Here is a 23,114-nt window from a genome sequence, read left to right on the forward strand (position 1 = left end):
AGCACAGTTTCTCATAAATATTTAACTTAAACTGAAAAGCAGAAAGATCAACTTGTCACATTCACACCAGGAAATTAAGCTGAGACGCGTATGGTGATAGCCTCCATTTTAATTAATATTCTACTATTCACAAGTCTTTTAAACTTTTTTAATTTTTAAAGATGGTTTTATGTTAGGTATTTTATAATGATACTAAAAACAATGCAGTCCATATTCCCATTAGAATGCGATCAACTGATTTCTGACAATGGGCAAACACATGTCGTGTGGAAGGTTTTCCGGGCACACACGTTGTCCGGCTGTGGCATCAGGACTTAAGGGGCTGAGGGGTCTTCGTAAAGAACTTCATCTACCTTCATGTCATTCTCGTCCATGGGGACCTGGAGACAAATCTGCTCGCTGAAAGCCAAGGCCAAGGTGTAGGGTTTCGAGTGCTGGTGCTGCACACAGCGCTTCAGGTAGGCGTCGTAGTAGCCCCTGCCCCTCCCCAAGCGGTTGCCTTGCTTGTCAAAGCCCAGACCGGGCATGAAGATGAGATCCAGTCCGCCTGTGGGAAACAAGACACAGTGAAGAGGGTCAGCGCTTTCTGACAGACTGACCGCTCTGCGACCTGGCTTTGTCTTTTAATGACATCTACTCTTTCTCTGATTTCTAAGGAAATACATCATCGCCCGAGAAAATCCAAAAAGCAGGTCTTCAGGGTCAGCCAAAAAGGAACTGAAAATGACTCGGGAGCTTTCAGCAAGCCAATCACACACTTCCGGTTCTCCGTGTGGGTGTCCAAGCAGGCTGGGTGCCAGCCCCACCCACACTCAATTACACACGCTCCACGGACAGGGCCAAACAACATCTTTCTCTCTCGTTTAAGCATCCAGGTGACTCCACACACCTGCCAGTTTGGGGAGGCAGTGTCTCAAGAACATGACAATAGAAGGAGTGCGAAAGGGTCAGAAAGAAGCCAGAAAGGACCGAGTTCCCGGAGTCAGTGAGCAGGAAGAGGGTCAGCTGCTACCGGGGTGTGGATCACGGAAGCCACATTATGGGACAAGAAGATGACACCAGGATTGCCTCGTACGGCTGCTCATTCAGAGTGAGCTCTGTAACTGTTAAGCAAGAAAGAGAATGGCTTTGGGACTCACAGGTGACAAAGGCGCTGAAATGGCCCTTTCCAGGCAGGGGTACTGACCTCCGATTTGGGGTGTTGCTGTTGGACCTCCAACCCACAGGACTGTCACCGCTGCTCCCCTGCAATGCTGGTCACCTGCTGCCCTGCTCAGGTGCCTAGAATCCCCTCCGCAGCCTGCCTCCTGTTGTGAGGCCAGGTGCCTTCCTGAAACACGCAGTGTATTCCTCGCTGACATCATCCCTCTGTTGTCACCCTGAAGTGCATCCTGTCCCTTACCACCCCTGCCACACGCACACCCCTTGGCTCCCCCACGTACACATACCTGGGGCTCTGCATCCTTTCCTAACACTGAGCTGGACGTTTTCCTGCCCCAGAGGTCGTGGATCAACGGGGCTTGAAAATCACACACAGGCTTATTAACGAGCTCCCGCTGCACAGGCTGGTCCCACCTGGGTCACCCTTACTAACAGAGGTGGACCCCAGACCCATCCAAACACGCTGCAAAATCAAAACCCAGCTGGGGGACAGGAACAAATCCTGGTCTGAGCCCATATTCTCTACAAGCTTCTAAGTGTGGCTCTCTCTTGAAATCCCAAAGGCTCGCAGAGAAGACGCTGACAGCAGCCCCACAAACCAGAAGGGCGGGCCTGACTGTTCAGTCCTGTGTGCACAGACCAGGAGCCCGGCCACATGGGGGCTGCAGCCCAGGCCAGAGGCAGAAGCGCAGACTGCTCTGCAGTCCGGTTTGCAGCGGGCTCTTCCCAGGCGCTGTGGCTTCCCAATGTGATTCTGCTTTCCCACAACTGCAGAGCAAGCCTTCCGAACACTCACCCAGGCCCACACAGTTTGCTCAGACAGCGCGCCTTTTCACGCTGTGCTGGCTCTGAAATGCCAGTGCCCGCTGGAGGCTGTCTGTGTGCTGGTCGGGCCAGGGCCCTGAGGCTATTTCTTAGCTGTGCAACCAGGCGCAAGCTCCTAGGCCTTTCTGTGCTTCGACCTTCTCATCTGTAAAATGGAGCTCAAACAGTAGCTACTCATAGGGCTGCGCATGGAGCTGGTGATGCCTTAAACTCCCCACACAGTACTCACGCTACGCCACTCCTGATAATTATATTTATTAGACTAGCTTTTCCTTTTTTAATTAAGAAACGTCAGGCACTAAATCTTGAGTAAGGCCACAGGGAACGGGGCCGCTGTTTCCTCCCGAGACTGAACGCACTCTGCTGGGCGCTCGGGCTCAGGTGGGATCCACAAAGCATCCCTTTCACTCTGGCCGGGGAGGCAGCAACGGGACCCCCAAGTCTCAGGATGCCCCGAGCTCCGACTCCCGTCCTGGGCTTCCCACGACCTGCTCCGTCCAGCCAGGGCACCGTGTCTGCCCTAGTCCTGCAGAGAAGGCTGCAGACGAGCACCTGGCACTTAGCTCGGGCACTCACACCGTGCTGTTCACGGACATCTTCCTCCTTCCCTCCTCTTCCTCACTGAGGTTACGGCCGTATGGCCCACAAACTCCTCTTCAGGAACTTCACGGCCCAGCGCCTCCTCCTCCACAACCCCTCGCTACTGCGAGTTCTCGTCCCCTAAATATGCCGTCCCTCCTGACGCCCAGGCGCTGCTGGTCTCAACCCACCTAAAATGCAGCCTTATTCAAAAACATTTAGTCCATCAGAGTCTCTTAGAGGCGGCAGGAAAGTCGCCGCCTGGCTCTGCAGGATCCAGCGCTGTCATCCCCATCACCTCTCCACCGTGATCGCCGTCACACGGGCCAATCCCAGTTAAGCAGATGGATTCACTGTCCCCTACGCCCACCCATGACTTCCCGCCTGCAGGTCTCTGCTCCTGCGAGGTCCTTCCTATCGTTTAATTACCTTGTCTAATCATAAGAGTCACAACATGACAAAGCTCCGTTAACCAGCTCGTAGCCGATACTGTGACAAGGTGCAGAGTCCATTAAGGAGGAGGAATCCTTTCCCTGCCTCTGGGAACGGACTTGCGGGCTTTCCCCAGAGAGATACTGAGCCCAGTTCTAATTCCTATAAAAGAATGAGAGTAAAGAAGAGAATGAGACGCCTCTTGGCCATACTGATCTTAGCTTCCTGACCACACCACGTAGATGCCTGTTCAGACCATGCCATGTGACACCTAACTCTTATCCCATCCAGCTTCTGGAACAGGGGGGCAGAGAAACTGACATCTGGGACGTGCCTACAACATTCAGGTGCCAGGTTGCACCCGAGGAACGGAAGGAGGACTCAAATCAGCTGGTCAGCACGTCTCACTACCCGGTGAGGCAGGAGGGCGCGGAGGACATGACGCTCAGAGCTCCGACAGGTCAGGCTACTCCGCGAGCGCTTCGGTGGCTAAGAGCCAAGCCGAGTGCCGCCGCCCAGGTGGAGAACGGCCCAACAGCACACGTGGGGTACGAGGGATTCATGACACGGGCTCGTGTCCCAGCGCCTGGAGGCAGCGGAGCAGACGGGCGCAGCGTGCGGCTTCTGGACAGGCCGCCTGTGTCGGAGTCCCAGCACCACCTCTTATCAACTATGCAACATCAGTCAAAAGTACCTTCTCCTACCATCTAAAGTGGATAAGCATCCTGTGAAGTGAAGAGTCTCTGAGCTATTAATACCAAATGTCAACTTAATCAATTACCGCATGCACCCTCCTTAGGCCATGCGGCTGAGTGCAGACAGGCAGGTCCATCAAACGTGCTTCTGAAACACCAAGAAGCTGAAATCCTGAAATAAAATGCAGAAGCAGTAATTCATGATCGCTCTGGTGGCAGAACTCTCAGCAATCAATACCATACGCCTTAAACTCATTACGGTTGCCTCAGAAAGAACAGATGGAAGCACGACCTCCTGGAATCACTCTTTGTAGTAAAATAGTACAGAGCATACAAGGTAATACACAAAACCATTTTTGTGATTACAGTCATAAACTAGATTAAACTTCTGATTACATATAAAAATGGGGTTTTTAAAAAATGTATTTCCCTGCAAATCCATAATGCTCTTAAGAAATATTCCACTAAACCACTTCAAATAGACAGCTAATTTTTCAGTTATGTTGTAAATGCACATTCTCTCTTTCTGCTGCTTGGTCACAACGTACTTTGGCCATTTAGGAATCTCCATGCAGAATGAAACACGCTGTAGTAGAGGCATCTATTAACGACACAACTATCATGTGACTGGTCATTTCTGCACTGTCATTACAAACCCTTTCTTTCAGCAGAGAGCCTAACGTTCGCATCAAAGCACAGGGCCTGCATTTGTCACAGAGCACTGAGGACACGACCCCACAGACGTGAGGTGGCCATTCCCCGCGTGTGATCGGGCCGGCACTCCGCTGACCGCCTGCTGAGGCATTCCGAGTGAGACAATCTCTGAGTGCCATTGTTTAAACCCTTAGTGTTTGTGAGTTCAAGGCTTTTCTTCAACCCTGTGAACACTATGTGGAAGTGACGGAAGCAGGAGATAACAGGAACTCAGATTCTTCTAGGTAAAGCTGAAAGCAAAGAAATCCCGAACATGAATTAGCTGCTAGGACCTCACTGTGGCCCTGACCTGACCGATACAAGGCTGTGGCCCGTTCGGCCCCCACCAAGGCAGGGGAGTGGAACATTCCTGGTCTGCATCACCTCTCCAGGCCAGAAACAAAGAGCTTTCATGCTTCACAAGAGCTAGAAGCCGGAGTTTACGTTCCAGCTCTTGCATCTACTACCAAATTACATCACCTCTCTGAGCCTTGGTTTTCCCATTTGAAAAAAGGGTTTGATAACATCATCATCACCGTGAACAACGACGACAGCTGTCTCCTGTTCTGAAGACATTGAGCTAGGTGCTAAGGACCAAGCGAGCAGAAGTGAGGGGCCCCATACTTGACCATAGGGGCTGGCAAACGACGGCCTGAGGGCACCCCTGGACTGCTGCCTCTTTGGTAGATAGTTTCAGTGGAAGCCAGTCACATTAAAACAGCAGGGTGACTCACTGCAACAGATACTGTACGCTGCACAAATATTAACTATCCGGCCCTCATAGAACAGTTTGCTGAGCCCAGCTTTATAGCATCTTACCATAGGTTATAAAAGAAAAACTATACTTCAGCTTATCCCGTCTTGGCAGATACTGACCAAAATAAATCTTAGGGGAAAAAAAAGAATTAAACTGTCTTTATCGCGGATATACAAAAATATGTCGCCGAAAATAGGACGAGCAGCAGCAGCTTTATCCTTGAGATACTTTCACTGTTAATAAATGGAACTTAAAAAGTTCAATAAAACTGAGAAGAAATTATAGAACTTCCTATGGTTTCTGGCTGACTTGAGGCTTAGGCAGGTGGTGGTCGGCTTTTCCTGTTCCGTCTGTAAAATGAGTGGATGGAATTCTTCAACTTCTCAGACCTCTTTAGACTCAAAGCTCAGTAATTCTGAGAGGTTTAAAGACAAGTCCTTGACGTGATCAATAAGAAAATAAGCCAGTCACAAAAAGATAAGTATGTATGATTTCCACTTATATGAAGTGTCTAAAATAGTCAGATTCATAGAAAAAGAGAGTAGAATGGTACCAGGGGCTGGTATGAGGGGAAAGAGAGGAGTTTCCCATCTGCCAGGTGAAGCAGTTCTGGAGGTCTGTTCCACGACCACGTGAATATACTGACTGCTACTAACCTACACACTTAAAGGGGGTTAAGATGCTAAATTTCATGTTACATGTTTTGTACCCCAATTTCAAAAAAACAGAGAACTTAGACGCTGGCGTAAATTCAGGTGAGTCTGGCAGGCAGCCCATCGTATGGCACAGGTCACGTGAGCTTGTGCTTACGGGGGGGAAAAAGAAAAGCCTGGTTTATGCCCGAGAGCACTGAAGAACAATGCCTTCAGATACAGAAACATATGGGTACTTCTGCAGCGATTTCTCTTTTTCTCACTTCTCGGAAAATGAGCTCTCAAAGTCATTACTGTAAATAATTACAGCGAGGCCCGGTTCCCAAGCCTTCAGCAAACTGGAAACTTCTCCCTGCCTCCCACCATTTGTTTCACCATGGCGTTAAGCAAGTGCTTCAAAGTCCTGCAAACTTTCCAGTTCAGTACATTTAACGAAAATAAAATGACACGGCACATTATATTTCTTCTGCTTGCTCGCCTCTTCCACCTGAGGACTCGTCACTCGGCTCATATGAGCCTGTGCCATCTAGAACAAATTCTATTACTGCAAGCCTGAGATAAAGTAATTTATTACTTTGAAATAATAGTACCTGGTTCTTACATAATGTCCTTTCCTAATGCGTTCCAAGTGCTTTTTTCGCTCCAACTACCCTGGTTATCTGCTTCAGTAAGTCTTCTAGTGGGGGACAAACTTGCTCTTGAAACACTTAATGCTCCCTAAAACCTGCCAGAACACCTTGACAGAAAAAAGCAGAAAAAAAATAATCTGAAGATTTGCAGCTCAATCAAAATTCAATGGAATCAAATTAAGAAACAGCCAATCCTCACAACTCACTGTATGGAAGGCCCTGTCCGAGGAACTAGAGGACACAGAGATTAGCAACTACTTATAGCTGTAGGATCTAACGACCTGGGCAGCTCGAAATACCTAATCAGTTGGATATAAACAGACAAGTAACTGCAATAAGGGGTGATGTAAGTCAAATGGGGTAAGAAGTGTCGTATCCTATTGAGAAGGGGGATGAGCCGGGGAAACAGGCGGCCTGTTGAACCAGCAACACAAGGATGAGCAGGATCTGAAGGGTCAGGACGGAGAGGCAAGGATGGGGGCTCAGGGATGAAACCAGAACCAGCGAAGGCCCAGCTCTGGGAAAGCACGGACCAGGGCCAGGGCCAGTGACTCGTTCCCTCTGGAAGGACCTATGAATAGAACAGAAGCAAGATGGCAGGAGGACACACTTAGACCACACTGAGAAGTGCCTCCAATGCCACAGTGAGAAATTGACCTAATTCTGCAGGTTGAGCCAGGGAACCCCTGGGTCAGCCTGAGAGAAAAATGAAGGAATGATCTGTGACTCCAGAGAGCCCTCCATGAAAGTCAGGACTGCACTGGATGTGGGGAAGTCAAACAACAAGTGGACAGTGTATTTGAGATTCCACAAGTGACTAGATCTTCTCTGCCGTTTTAAAAAAAACTCCATATAGAATATTCCTAGTTAAACAGTTTCATTCCTCATACACTTTGTTACAGAACTGCCCCTTCCCACACGCTGCCAACACTGTGTAAGGAGGACTGGTGACAGTGCCCTCGCCAACCAGGTCTCCAGGCCACGAACCAGACCCTGGACTTGACACCAAGGCTGTCTCCGCACTTACCCAACTAGAAAACTGGATTTCCTCTAGAGCTTTAAAAACTTTCAGAAAGTGTGGTACAAAGGTGTTCCTCTGTAGTAATGAAACTTCTGTGTTTTGATTGTTGTAGTGGTTACACAAATCTATACCTGTGACAAGACTGCACAGAAATGTGCACACACATCACACACCTAAATGAGTACGTGCACAAACTGTGACACCTGAGTAAGGTCCACGGATTGTACCAGGTCAATGTCTGGTCTTGATACTGCGCTGGACTTTCGTAAGGTGTTATGGAGCCAACCTGGGGGAAGGGAACACAGGACCTTTCTCTACTAGTTTTGTAACTTATTTTTTCAAAAGCAGTTTTTAAAATCATTAGAAAAACATCTCATGCTGTGACCTAAAACCAAACCAGCCCCAATCTACCTTCAATCTTACCTTCCTTTGACTGACCTTAAACTCTAAACATAATAACCTACCCGCAACTTGCCCTGACAAATTTGCTTTCCAGCCTTCCATGTGTGTCCCACCCTTCACTTATGTCTCTGTACTTGCACAATTCCTACCCTTCCTGTAAGATTTAACCACGGAAACTTCCTTCATCTCCACACCAATCCACACAGGCTCTCGCTCCTCCGAAATCCCATAGCACTGGTGTCAGAGGGGAAGGTGCGTGTCCGATGTCCTGTGGGAGATTCCCACCTCTGCACTAGAGATTAAACGGCCCATATCCTTTCTGCAAGCGGACTGATTGGGTGGAGTCGGCCGATTCCAGGAAAGACATTTCTCTGAAACTGATATTCGGCCCACTTCATAACTTTGTCTGAAGCTTCCCCTAAGTGTCCCCCTGGCTTCTTTGCCCTGATGTGTCACAATGTAGAATAAAAACCATTTTTCTATTACATGGTGTATGCTGGAAAAAATTCTAGGTTCCCTGATAGTATTTTGTGACATAGGATTTATAGTATTTCCCCCAACATGACCAATTAGGCTGCGCAGAGAGGCGGGTAAAGTTCCTCTACTGGCCGTACCCAAATACTGATGTTATAGCCACAGCTGTTATGAAGAACGGGACAGTTATCAAAGGTCCCTTTCACATCCAGTCACTGTACATTCAGGTAACAAAAGTCAGCTATTTTTGGTTCACTTTACCCAATTATTATAAAGGATGTTTAAGTATGTATCTATCCCAACAAACTCAGCTGCATCTGCTTCCCTTTCTCCAAAATGAAACTTCCCCACTGGACTACACATCTGTCTTCTCTCTGATCCTGGGGATCCTCTTACCAGTCTTTTAGACAGAAAACACCTGGGTTCCAGCCTCACTCTGACTGTGCGACAAGTCATTTCCCATCTAGGCCTGTTTCCTCGTCTCCAAAATGAAAGGACTGACTTAGATGATCTCCAACATCCCTTCCAGTTCAAATAATCCCCAGTAGGCCAATTAAACGACTAAAGGATATATAAATGCGGGAGACTGCGGACAAACCACCACCTCAGACTAACACACGTGTAAAACACTGACATCTGCTGGAAACTGGGAAAACTACTCAGCCCATCCAAAAACCAGCCGCTTTTAAAAACCCAATATTGGATACCTCACTTTGAAAACATGTTATCAAGGACGCAAGCTTCTTATGAAATTAAGTTTTCTAGTATTTGATTCTGTAGAACTTCAGAAAATTTTGAAGAAAATAACTTTAAAGTTACTTCAGAGACATATGATTCCATTTGGAAATTTGAGCCTATGTTGCTACACTTTCGTATAGGACAAAAATAACTGGCTTGAAAATATAATGGAAAAAAATTCCATCCATAATAACAACAACCAATATTAACTGACTAGGAATACACTAAACAAGAAATAACAACAACATGACTAAAAGCAAAACCATCAACAAAAGAACACATGAAAAGCACTGAACAACTGGGAGGAGTGCTACATTCCTGCAGAAGAAATGCATTCCCCCAAACCAATCTAAAAATCTAACAATTCCAACCAAGATCTCTAGAGGATTTGGGAGGAGAAACTGACAAAATAATTTTAATGTCAAAAGTGAATGTTGAAGAATAGTTAGCTGCATGTTTTTAAATACGAACAATAGGACAGGACTTAATCTACCAGGTACTAAAGTATAAAAGTATACTAAATAGCCATTACACAGATATATTAATCAAAAACGATGGCACTACTGCCAGAACAGCCGAACAAATCAATGGAAAAGACTAAAATGTCCAGAAAAAGACCCCAAGAATTCAGTACATGAAAATGGTGGCGTACTTTGAAACATGCAATATATTAGTAGTTTAACTATAACCATCATGCTGTATATTACATTCCTACGACTTCCTCATTCAGTAACTGGAGATTAAAACAAGCCTCAGAGTGGCCACAGCAGCTGCCTACAACAATCACTTGCTCCCAGTTCCCCTCAGTTTACTGTACCTCTCATCAAAATAAACTTGCAATTTAAACTCCTCCCTTCTTTCTCTGTCTGGACCTAAATATAAACCATAGGATCTCCAACAGGGCCTATGGGAAGTACCGGCATGGGGCAAACTTCCTCCAGATGAGTGAGAGAGAAAAATCGCTGCTGTCTGAAGTTTCAGAAATTTAAAAAAAGGATAGGAGCACCCTGTTGCCGTCTTTGCAGTTACTCTGTCATCCATTCAACACACAATCATTAGGCTTGTACTTTAAAGCGGATGTTTAAGCTGCTGAAGAGAAAGGTGGTACCTCCAAGTCACTGGGGTACTGTGTGAGTCCAAACGCCACACGGGAAACGTGAAGACTATTTCTGTGGTTCTCTGGGGCAAGGCAAGGACTGCCAGGTGCCAGTTACAGGGCAGCACATAGAGAGTAACTTCCTAACCTTCAGAAGGCGCTCTAAAACGGAATGGGCTTCCTGGTCAGTGGTGGGCTCTCAATCCCTCCCGAGTATTAAAGTGAACACAAAACAACAACAAACAAAGAAATCTTTTAAATGACAGGCATGGGAGGAAACAAAGGCAATCCTAACACACTGAGGTCTGACGTGGGCAGTAACATGGAGGAAGGCGTGTTTCGCCCTGAGCAGGGAATCTAAGGGGCTTCTGGAGGAGGCAGCGCGTCAGCGTAACCGATGATTAAGACTGGAACAGGCAGACAAAGACCATGGGTGGTCAGCTTGAGGAAACCGGAAGAGCAAAGGCAGAGGCCTTCCCCAAGACAGGAAACACACACACACACGCCTCTTTCCCTCTTCTTTGGAGTTTGCTGCAGAATCTGGGCTGATTTTCCAGGCTATAACGTTTCAAGTGGCGGAGTAATACAATCCAGGCGCATTTTAAGGTCACTTTGGCAGGAATGTGAAACTGAGAAGACAAATGTTTGGAGAAAGGCGGTCAGCTGGGAGGTCACGGCAATAACCTAGGACAGAGGATTCAACCCCAGCATTTGACAAAATCATCAGAGGCAAAGGTGAAATTTCGTTTACTGGCACATCTTCCTTGAAATGATCTCTTGGCCTCATTTTTCAATTGAGAAAATTCTCTCACTTTTCTGGAAAGAACACGTTATAATTCATCAAAAAGAAACACCCCACTCTTGTGACCTTTCAAAAATTCTATAATTAAGAATTTTAAAGGGATGTTTTCCCTGCTGAAGACATTCAAAGAAATAGATCTTGCCCATAACACAGATGAGTAAGCTGAAGCTACAACCCGTCTGGCGGTGAGAAGTTCCCTGGGCCTGCCGCAGCACTGCCCCACTAATCCCTTGGGGGCAGGGGCACAGACTGACAGACAGAGAGAATGAAAGTGAACTTGCTGAAGACAGGAGGACTGGGGGAAGAAAACGCGCATTCATGTGTCCCCACGGTGGCATTTATTTACACACAGGTTTTCACCACTCTAGCTGAGGCTTAAGGGCCAGAAGACTGAAGTAAAAACAATCTCTCTTCTTCTATTTCAAACTCCTCTTAAAATTAAAAGTTCTGCCTCTTCTCTGAATTGGACATAGACAGAAACATACATAAACCTAAGAGACATTTTAACGTCTCAATTAAAGGTAATGGAATAAAAACCGAATTGGAAAAGGAGTCGAAACATCTGAAGTTCTAAGTGGAGGCAGTTTTAAGTCACCTGGGTCAGTCCTTTTAATGACACTTAAGTGTTCAACAGTGCATTCAATGAAGCATTATGCTTCACTAGAACATTTAGCAGGCTAACCCATCTTGGCAAGAATAACAGGCCATAACCCCTACGGAAGTGTCTTTTAATCTTAATGGGCTGGGGGTTAACAAAAAAGTAAATTACTCCTCCGCAAAATGCGAATACATTCTAAAGCTGCTGCTGCAAAAGATAAAATAGACAATTCTGGAACAGCTCCAAGAAACCTACCATGAGTGTACTTAACATTCCAATGAGAGGCTCTGTTATAAATGAAAGCCTTGGCTGTTCTTGCTGTGTATTTACTTGAATGTAAAATGACTAAGAAAACCTTCATGTGATGACCAGTGTACTTTTAGATCCACCTGACTCAGTGTAAGCCCCTCCTTCGGGAGGTGGAACAATGTTCCCATGAATACAACCCCCCCAGGGGGCCTGGTCCATGAATAATGGCTCTCATGCAGCATCCTGTCAGGAGAGAGAAGAAAATGCAGGTGGTGAAGCAATCCTAAGGAAGGCTGTAGTAAGAAAAGGCACTTCAAAGGGCACTGGAGTGGAAAGCAGCACTTATTAATTGCCTGTGTGTCCTTGGAGAAGCCCCTTGACCTCTCTGGGCTTCAGTGATCCCATTTGAAGACGAGGAAGATGGATGCGAGGACCCTGAGATTCGCTCCGCCTCCCACAGTGCCTAACTCCGGGGGCAAGACTCTCAACCATCCGGGGAGAGGGCATCCAGAACTCCCGCAGCGGCATGTGTGATGTGAAAAGCACATTCAAAAATTACCACTGTTTTGATTTATTTTTAATCTTGGAAATTTCTTTTGGGAGATTGAATCAAATCAGTGAAGGGAATTTTTGCGAAGCAAGAGACACGTGTGAAAGATTTAGAAACACCTCTTGCAGTAAGAGCATGAACTGTTGCTATGAATTATACTGAAGTATCAAACCATGTAGGATCCTGTAACTACTCATTTCTTGGCTTAGTAAAAACTAAACAAGCAAAAATTCTCCTGGTCACTCTGACAGTCATTTTGGGGACAGTGGTGTTAGGCCCCACAGGATGTTACTAGACAATACCCAGACTGCCCTGCGAACATTGCATGAACCAGAGGCGGCTCCGGGTGTCACCTGACGCTGAGGCAGGAGATGCCCACAGGCGTCCAGTCGTGGTGCGCCTGCGTGGACTCAGCACTAAGGGAAGACAGCGCAGCACCTTCCTTCCCCTCATCCTGGCCCAGCAGCCACTCCAGGACACAGCAACACAGATGAAAGCAGCGTCAAAGGGCAGAGATGGAGTGGATCCTAATGACTGACCCGGCCATATCCAAGGCTAGCCCTCCTATGGGTTTTTTCAGTCCCTGGGCCAGTAAAACCCCAGCTTGCTTAAACCAGACTGAGTCAGATTATGTACTTTGAAATGGAAAGATTCCTGGCTAATGTAATTGCCCAAGCAGCCCTCATTTTGAAGATAAATTCAGTGAAGAGGCAGCCCCTCTACTTCATCTACCAATCTGATGTTTTCGTACCTAATACAAACATACCACATGTGAAATTTTTGCTTGGAAACTTGCAACTGAGGACACCAAAGCTCCCTTTTTTCTCAGCCATGATAACGGGAGCAGACCAGAAAGAGAAATAGGCTACATAAGCCGCACTGGTGACCATCTGAACTCCGATCAGCTTGTCCTCAACATGCGAAGCTGGACTTACGCTTCAGCACTGAAGTTGCCACGTTCTAAGCTGCTGATACCAGTCAACACGCACGACGCAGTGCTATGTGGGGATAAACAGCAGAGGCTGCCTGCTCCAGCACTTCTGCAGGCACCAGCCAAGAGCGCCAGCTCCCCGACAGCAGTCACCAGAAATTACAAGTTTAGTCCCCCATCCCTCTGCAACCCAGATTGCAAGTGTCTGCAAAGGAAAACATGGGGCAAAAAGTGACCCACCCCATAAAAATAGCAGGGGTAAATGCTATGGAGGAGGGGGAAATGAACAACCAGTGTTTTGGGTTGACTTTTCTATATTCGGGGCCAAGCACTGAGCGTCGGTATTAATAACCTGCATATTGTCACTGGACACATATCTGGTTGGGGTGCCCCCTCTATTTGTTTTCTGTCTCCCCAGCTGCAGTGTGAGGCCCCTTTCCAGAGCTAATTCAGTATCTGATACAAGCAGACCTCACAAAATGTTTGGGGGAAATTATCAAAATGCTAAACACTCAGCTAGCAATGATTTGATCGTATAATGAATTCTGCCTTCCTTGCTTAAAATTAATAAGTTACCATTTACTGAATAGCTCCAATGTGCCAAATGAGGTACTAAAAACCATTTACATAAATGATTTAGCTCATCTATTTAGACTGAGTTTCTCCTAACCGTGAAGTGCAACTACATTAAGAGGAAAGATCATGCTTCTTCCTTACTCTTCCCACTACTGTACTTAAACAGAAATAGCACAAATGCATGAAGGCTCCGTGTGACGCATTTTAGCTCATCCGAAGGAATACTTGGAAAAGGGGCACTTTGTTCTACAAAGGCAATGAGCTGTCCCTGGAGGAACTTGTTACTGGAGGCCACCAAGTAGAATTTCAACTTGTAGAGGTGTTACAGAGATGATGCAAGCATTGGAGGAGCTGTTAATACAGTCAACCAGAACTGAGAAAGTATCCTGGGCTCCACCCGTAAGCCTGCGAGTCTGGAGAAGTAGCTGCATTAAATGTGAGCAATTCCTGTCTTTCCTTAATTATAAGCCTGGGCTACCCCTCCAAGATGTGCTACACTTAAAACTCATTGCTTAAAATGCTTGTAACCTTTCTTCTTGAAAACATGAAAGAGTTGTGTCATGTTGGCATTCGTTGGTCTACAGATGCGGGACCCGAAGGAGGTAGATCCGAGTGTACCTTTGGTGCCTAAACATGAGCAAAGCAGGACTGGAAACACTGGGCAAGTTAAAGCAGCAAAGTACACACTGCCCCACTCCTGTGAGCCCTTGACTCTCTCCCTAGCATATGACTGATTTTGTAGGTTCTCGTTACGTTGGAAGGGGACAGAAATTGGGAGAAGACTACACAAAGCTGTGCTGAGGTTTCTTTGCAAACATTTAAGTCTCCGTAAAAAAATATATGCCTCTAAAACGGGCTTAAGGCACTGCATCACAAAACAGTACCCTTAGCTCCTTTTGCTTTCAGCTCCTTGACTGCTTAATAATGATTAAATCTCCCAAGTGGCTGCTGGCCAGGGAATACATGTGTGAAGAGAAAGCAAAGTGGGGGTGGGAAACTGAGAAACATTCAGAGTGGCTGGAACTCCGACTATGAAGAGAGGGAGTAGAAAGATGTGAAAAATGGAAAATTAAGCAGTGCCAAATCAGGAAGAGCTTTGTTAAGGAGTATTTACTTCAATCCAAGGGTGGCAGAAAGTCACTGAAACAGGGGAGAGAAGTGGTCAGATTTATGTTTTAAAAATCCTGTTTCAATTACTGTGTAGATAACGGATTGAGAGGGAGGACAGGATGCAAGACACGGAGAGGAAGAACAGTTAGGAGGCCGTTACCACAACCAGACAGGAGGAGATGGCAGCATAGGCTGCAGTCGCAGCAGTGGGGTGGGAGAGAGCGGACAGATTCACTGTGTGTTCAGTAGGTAAAATCATCAGGACTCGGCAACAGAGCACACACGGGGCAGGAGAGAAAGAGGAGTCGAGGATGACCTTGAGATTTCTGGCGGACGGGACCATGTACCAAGAGAGACACATGGCAGTAGGAGCTCAGGGGAACATGATTCCATTTGGAGCCTGTGTTTGAGATGCCCACATGACATCCAAGTAGAGATGTCCAGGAGGTAAATGACAGGTCTGAATTGGAGATATAAACGCTTATTAGCATTAATAATAATGCAGACCATAATCAAAACCATGGGAAATGAAAAAAATTATTCAGGGAAAATGCAAGGTTAGTTAGGGCAAGAGTCTGTGAAAAGGCAGTAATACCTCACCACCCTATTACACGTGCCATGTCCCAGCTTCCAGAAGGCACCCATCCTAAGCCACGTAACATGGGTGTCTTGGAATAAGAAGGAAATACAAATGTATCCCCACAGGGAAAGTGACCCCACTAACCCAAACGTAACAAGTGATCAGGCCTACCAAACCGCCCCAGTCGGACAGCATCCTAAGATGTCAGTTCTAATGCCACGTGCTCACCTGTTGACAAGGCCTCTTCTCGATCCTCATCCTCACCAGGCTGATGAATATTCCAGGATGTTTTGGGAAGTGAAGAAATTTCCTCAGGTGATGCTAATTTCACCATATCCATGTGATTGCTCTGGAATCGGTACCGTGGGATGAAGCAGGTTTTGCCCCGTTGGAAAATGTCTTTGATGATCTCTTCCGTCTCAATCTCATCTGGCATGCTCAGGAAGATGGAAATTCTTTTGCACTTTTGGTACTGACTGTGGGCAATCACCTAAATGAGAAAAGACGGCAATTATTTTTTTCAAGGTTATACTTGAGTGACTTCACTTAACACATTTAACACTTTCTCCCTTCTTTCTCAGTCTTCTCCAACTTCTTTATCCAAAAACAAAAACAGCAGAGTGGTAGAATGAATCAGACAACGTTGCATTCTGAAGCCTAACTTTTGGTTCTCAACCCAACACTTACTTTTCTGATCCCTTTACATTTCTCTGGCACACCACTTTTGTAGGTGTGAACCCTCATTATAAAGTCACCGTGGGGCCCTGCTTTCTGTGTAGAGAATTCCAGGCCTGACTCCCATCTACCCATTCAAGTCATCACAAACACTTCCCCTAGAGGTTCTGCATTAACTCCGAACTGTGGCTCCCACAAGCTTCTTCACTCCTTGGATTACCAGGTTTCTTTCCTCAATTCTACCCATTTAAACCCAACTCAAGCCCTAACATTTCCAGAACCCATACTACATTTACAGTTAATATATAATTTAACAATTACGTATTGTCAGGAGTTGATTACTGGTTGTTTCATATGCCCTAAATGTAGTATTCTAAGCAGCCTGTAAGCTCCCAGGAGCCAGAGAATATGCCTTATAATTCTCTTAGCTCAACTCACCTCTGTCCTATTTCCTAAAATGATTTTGTTCAAGGATGCAGGTGGAGGTATCTTGGAGAGGCAAAGTCCTCTAAAAGCAAGTGCCAAGTTTACGAGAAGGTAGACCTGGGTGACAGAATCTCTTTGTGTTCAGTTTAATCATTCATCAGGCAAGAGAAGAGGGCTGAGCTTTGCTTAACAGAGAAAAGTTAATCTCAGAACTTTCCCAGACTCAGAAGTTAGCTCTTAGCTCCCTTTTTCCCCTTTCTTTTCTGTTCTCCCATTCTGCAAGCTGAGGAGAAAAAGACAGGCAAAAGTGGCTTGTAAATATGACTGGCAGAAAGATCCAGGTTTAGAAAGCCAAGTTTTCCTAATAAAAAGGGGCATGTAGAAATTAAGTAAATAGAGCACCCCAGACCAGTGTTAGGGAAGGAAATTAACGTCACCTTCTGAGAAGTTACAAAGCTGTTAGGCCTGGAATAGGCAAAGCAAACCTAAATGTGAAACCCAGATCTCTGGGCAGACTTGGGGCTTTTGACACCCAAGTACTAGCTGAGGATATTGTGTCTCTTTTGTTTTCTTTAAAGCAGAATATAGAAAATCAAGAGCTGAATAAGCAGTAATAAACATCAGTTAAAATTCAGTGTGAAAATGTGCATACATTCATCTTCTTTCCTCAAATCTCCTTTATGTGACACTAAAGAAGCACAAAAAAGAAAAAGAAAACCATTATAGCACTGACAACAAGAGAATAGAGATTTGACTAATTTATATAAGACAGAGAGTGGATGAGACGAATTTACAAAGAAAACAGCAGCAGATCACAGCACTCAGAGAACGTGATGGATGTAGGTCAGGCAGAACCCATTGCTCTCATGGAATCCCAAAGTGACTACAAAAGGCAAAAGAAATACCCATTAGCTATCACACCTCCATTCATAAATATGTACAGACAATATTCATCAAACATTTTCAAAAGCCAAAACACAAAAATGAAAGGTTTTTATAAAAAGGAGGAGAGAGATGAACCAGTAGGAAATAAGTAATTCAGAGAGCTGAAAAAAAATTTCACATTCTAATTAGTGTTCTCAAATTCAAGATAGTTGCATCTACAAAACATCAGGCTACTATAGGAAAAAAGCAATCAGAGAATTAAGAAATATATTTGGAAATTGAAATTGAGATTACCAACATTTAAACAATTCTGGAGAAAGTACGGGGGGGAAAAAGACAAAGAAACGGAGAAAATCAGAGCAATGGCTGTGCAATGGGCTATAAGGCAACAGACCAGAGAGAGCAGGGGACTAGAGTACTTCCAAGAAGACAGTGGATTTAGCAGACAAAATGAAAAAGAACCTATTGATAAGATAAAGGCATAATCTTCTTTGACCAGAAATGAAAAATAATCAGAAATTCTTGGAAAAATACAGAGCTAAATTAGAAATTTATACTACAAATAGGAACAAACTAAAACACAGTACGAGTTTGAGCAATTGTAGAGCACAAGAGAAAATATTTGGTATTGACACTTGAAAGTCCCTTCCTAGCCACACATATCTAGTGACACAGAATTACATAACCTTGTCTTAGGTATCCAATCATACAACTTGGTTCTATAGTGAATACTATCTATATAACCAAAATACGGTAAATATTATTTACTTGAATTTCAAGGTTGGAAATCAGCCACAGAATATGCTCAGTAGAATCTTTGTGTAGAACGGAGTACAAATATTATAAAACCTGACAACTTGAGTATAATGACGTAGGTGTGAGAAATTGGCAGATAGAAGACAAAGCGAGTAAAGGAGCATCACCTCATCTTATTTAGTTAGGGAGTCAAGATATGGCATAAAGTTGAATTTCTTTACCATACATTATCTTGCTGATAAAAAAGGGTCTGTGTCAATAAGAATAAAAATACTTTTTTTTTTTTTTAATTTGGGGGAAAAAGCATCAATACCTTAATGGAACGTGCACTATGGCAAAACACAAAGTACATTAATGTTTTGGGCTATGAGCCATTGGTTGGTTATTAAATCAATGGTGGGTTACAATCAGCATTTTTAAATGAAATAGATAACATTCAAGTTCATTGAAGGAGCATTTGAGATCTTGCTCGCCGGCCTATGTTGTCAGTTTGGCTCAAATAAACTCTTATTAAAAATAAAGTGCATTGCATATAGAGGTACGAAACCCTGGGTTGTAAAACATATGTCTTTACATGTGTGTGTTTGTTTGTATGGAGTAAAATGTATTTATTACTGAGGGTCAGGAGTCTGCTGTATAATTTCTCTCTCCTCCTTTGAGGCCAGCTGTCAGCTGTCTGTCTCCTGCCGTCAGTGATACCTACGTGTATGCCGAGAAGGGTGAAAGGCTGTCCATCTGGTTTAGTGCTTTCATCCCCGGGAACCTTGAATTTGAGAAACTACTGGGTGACAGACAGTGAAGGGTAATGAAGAAATGATTAGGGCGTACCTAACTTCAGGGACATGAAGGAAAAAAGAAGTCCGCGCTAATCTCCAAAGATGGGGAACTCGGAGACAGGCGGTCGTGCAGGGCAGCCTGCGGGGTCTCTGCTCCCGCTCCCCACATAAGAACGCAGGACATGGCGAGGCCAAACAGGAACACCCACGGAGCCATAGGTAGGGGAGTCACACCACTATACTCTCGCTGGCGGCTGGGTTGGAGACACAGGAAGCAGGAGCCACACAATTCTCACCCCTCACTGCGCCGCTTGCAGGCTCAGCCACCGTCTCCTTGCTGGCCCCCATTTTCCGCTAGCCTAGCCACTGCGGTTATATTAGTGCCCGATGGCTCACTGGTTACAGCTGCCGGCCATTTGATCACAGTCGATGGCCATTTACTACCTGAGCCAGCACCTTTCTATGTGAGGCCGAGAGCCTGGAACCTCTTTCTGGGGCTCTGTCCCCACACAGGCCCGTGGGGAAGTCGGGCAAGGACTTTGACGACAACCACGTGTGATGCCCGACGCTCCACTTCCCCCGGGACAAACTTCCTTATCTAGGTCCACTCGCCCTGCTGTACCCCTGCAACTCCGATAATACCGCTCGTCAACGAGAACTGAAAACAAACTTACAAAACGCGAATACTTCTTTGTTCGTGGGACACCGACTGTTTCCCCCGGTGTCCAACCGAAGGCGGTGTCGCAGGCGCCTGACAACGTGCCCTCGGCAGGTGGGGCCGCCATGTTTCACTGACAGAAAAGCGACACCACCGGGAACGTGAGCAGCGGGAGAGGAAGGGAAGCGGGCCGCGAACCTACAGCGCGGCCACCTCGCTCGGCGCCCCACGCACACCCCCATTTCTGTCCTGTGCTCTCTACCTTCGTGGGCGGCGGGAGTCAGAATCGGGCGTCTCTTCATGACTCAGAGAAGCGCTCCCCGGGCGGCCGCCACCTGACAGGAAAGCGCTCGGCCGGCGGCGTCCGGGCTGACGGGTCGCCTGTCCTCGCGCCGCCACCCCGGGGTGCCTTCCTCCTCCGGAGCGACGGCATGTTTCCCCGGGCCTCGTAACGACGGGACTGGCCTCCCCGCTGCTCGCACTTCGCCCCCTCGAAGGCTGAGGCAGGCGCCGCGGCCGCGGCCCGCGCGCCCCACCAGGTGTTGGCGTCCGCGCCGGCTCCCACCGCAGCCCCTGCGTTAGCCCCACTGAGCGGCTCCCAATGCCACACGCGCACCCTTCACCACGCTGCGCTCCCCGGGGGGACAGCGCCACTCGCTCCGTCCTGTCACAGCCCTGTCCCTGTCACCGCCGCGCTCTCCCGCCGGCAGCGTGCCCCACAGCGTCCCGACACGCTCCCAGGGCCGTGCGCGCGCCGCAGGGGACGTGCGCGCGCCGTAGGCCTGCGCCTGCGCACACCCGCAAGCCCGTGCGGGGCGGCCTGGAGCTCGTGGGCTCGGCCCGCGGGGGAGCCCGATGCCGCGGTCACGCACCTTCTGGGTCAGCAGGCGGGACTGGCGCAGCCGCTCCTCGGCGCTTATGGCCCGCAGGCGCTGCTTCAGCTCGGCCCGCAGGTTCCGCTTGGCGCAGCTCACAGCCGCCGCCGCCGCCATGTCAAGGGTGCTGACCGCCCTCAGGCCCCTGAGCGCCGCCGGTCCGCCGGCCGGGGAGGGTCGGGCGGCTTCCGGCTCGCGGGCGCCCCGCCCCGCCCCGCCACGCCCCCCGCCCGAGCCCACCTCCGCGCGGGCCATCCCAGCGCCTCACAGGCTCAGGTGCGGCAGGCCGCGTTTATGGTGGAGTAATGGGAACTCGCTCCGCCTGGGAAGGATCTGCTCCTTCAGAAACATTGGAAACACCAGGTTCTCTTCTGTTGCAGGGCGTTTGACCTGGATGGGGAGGAGAAAAGATGGCACCTCCAGGGAGGTCCAGGAGACAGGCTCTTGTGGGTCCGATTACCCCTCAACACGTTGACGCTCGGTAATCCAGGGAAAGGGGGCAAGGTTCAACGGGTAAGGAAATGCAACTCTAAAATCATTTCAAGTTGAGAGAAAACTGAGTAAGTCGTATGGTACTATTTCAGCTTTACGAAAGGTCATCTGGGAAAGAAACCATTCAAGAGTAGCTAGGAAAACACTGAAAACTAAGACCACAGGGGGAACTAGCCCGTCCAGCATTGAAACATACTGTAAAGGCTCTATAATTAAAACAGCATGGCACTGAATGCACAAATGGAATAGAACAAAATAGAAAGCATGGAAATAGACCCGCAGCCATGTGGAAACTTAGTGTATGGGAAAGGTGGCATCTCAAATCATCAGGACAAGCATTTTTAATAAATAAACTTAAAAGGCCTAAATACAAGAGCTAAAACAAAACTATTGGAAGAAAACATAGACATACATTGTCATCACCTTGGATTAGGCAATGGTTTCTTAGTTATAATACCAAAAACAGAAGCAAAAGAAGAAAATTTATCACAATTAAAAATATGTGTATCAAAGGACACTATCAAGAAAATAAAAAAATAACCTATAGAACGGAAGGAAATATTTGCAAGTCATGTATTTGATAAGGGGCTTGTATCTGGAATATATGAAGAACTCTTATAACTCAGTAAAAAAAGAGATAATCCAATTTTAAAATGGGCAGAGGGCTTGAATAGACGTTTTTCCATATGAAATATACAACTGGCCAATAAATCACATGCAAAGATTTTACCATTATTAGTCATTAGGGAAATGCAAATCAAAAACACAAAGAAATGCCACTTCATACTCACTAGGGTGGCTATAATAAATAAAAAACAAAAACAGGATATAAGTGTTGGTGAGGATGTGGAGAAACTGAAACTCTCATACCCATGAGAATGCAAAATGCTATCACATGAATGGACCTTGAAAATTGAATGCTAAGTGAAAGAAGCCAGACACAAAAGGCCACATATAGTATGATCCCATTTATGTGAAATGTCCAGAACAGACGAATCCATAGAGGCAGAAAGTAGATTAGTGGTTGTCTGGGGCTGGGACAAAGGGGGATGGAGTACACAACTGCTTTTTGGTATGATGAAAATGGCCTAAAATTAGGTTAAGGTGATAGTTGCACAACACTGTGAATATACTAAAAACCACTGAATTGTACATTTTACAAGTGAATTCAGTGTGAGTTGTATCTCCATAAAATAAAAGGGCATAAAAGAAAATACACATATTTCTGTTCAGTTTTGGGGGAAAAAATGCAGTAAGCATAAAACAGAAACTGTGTACCCATAGGGAATGGGTGAGAAAAGGGTCGAAAGAACAGGAAAACGGGAATGGAGTAGCAATGAGGAGAAAGGGACATTTCTTTGATGGCAATTTTTGTATATCTGGCTCTTAGAGCCATGGTAATGTTTTACATACATACATACAAACAGGGTGTGGAGGGAAGCAAAAATAGAACACAAGCAGGGACAAACTCAACTGTATTATACGCGAGTAACATAACCACAACGAAGTGGGTGGAGAAGAAAACTTAAGTAACTTGGGAAAATAGTATTTTGACTATAACGTAAGGCTAAAGACAAAAACAGCTTTATACAGATATTGCACTCTAGTGAGTACATTTTGTTTTTCATAGGATTATAAATTAGCAACTGTGAGACTACTTTATCTGTATTCTAGAATTGAACAAATAACTACTGTGGATAATGAGAGGTTTCTCTCTGTTGGGAAAAAAACAGTAAGAGGAAAGGTTAGACTGAACTCTGTGCTGTTAGATTGGAATTAAGTGTCAGTGTGAAATTAAAAGTGTCAGTTCTAAATATATATACAAATGAATACAGAAATATTGGTTAACCCAAGTATCAGTCAACACATATTTCCTAGCCGTCTATTACAGTAGGCCCCTAACTGGTCTCCGAAGCTATTTGGTCTACTACCTGGTCACACCGCTGCCAAACCCCGCTTCCTTCCTTAGGGAAAATGACAGCAACTTGGTGTGCTAATGGGACTCATCCCGAACAGAGAG

The 23,114-nt window shown here is 46.3% G+C and overlaps 1 protein-coding gene across 4 annotated transcripts; it reads right to left on the minus strand.

Moving 5' to 3' along the window:
- Window positions 1-91: 91 nt before the first annotated feature.
- On the minus strand, window positions 92-20,977 carry MTHFS (methenyltetrahydrofolate synthetase). 4 transcript variants are annotated; one of them, XM_033100269.1, is made up of 3 exons: window positions 20,843-20,977; window positions 15,780-16,041; window positions 92-547 (listed from the first exon to the last, which is right to left on the minus strand). In XM_033100269.1, the coding sequence occupies exons 1-3, from the start codon at window positions 20,855-20,857 to the stop codon at window positions 315-317; spliced, it is 510 nt and encodes a 169-aa protein (XP_032956160.1). In that variant the 5' UTR covers window positions 20,858-20,977; the 3' UTR covers window positions 92-314. The 4 variants fall into 4 exon arrangements, with proteins under 4 accessions (XP_032956160.1, XP_032956158.1, XP_032956161.1 ...); XM_033100267.1 differs by lacking the exon at window positions 20,843-20,977 and adding an exon at window positions 20,600-20,815; XM_033100270.1 differs by lacking the exon at window positions 20,843-20,977 and adding an exon at window positions 19,990-20,310.
- Window positions 20,978-23,114: the final 2,137 nt, after the last annotated feature.

Source organism: Rhinolophus ferrumequinum, chromosome 28, assembly GCF_004115265.2.
Source record: "Rhinolophus ferrumequinum isolate MPI-CBG mRhiFer1 chromosome 28, mRhiFer1_v1.p, whole genome shotgun sequence".
Classification (NCBI taxonomy): Eukaryota; Metazoa; Chordata; class Mammalia; order Chiroptera; family Rhinolophidae; genus Rhinolophus; species Rhinolophus ferrumequinum.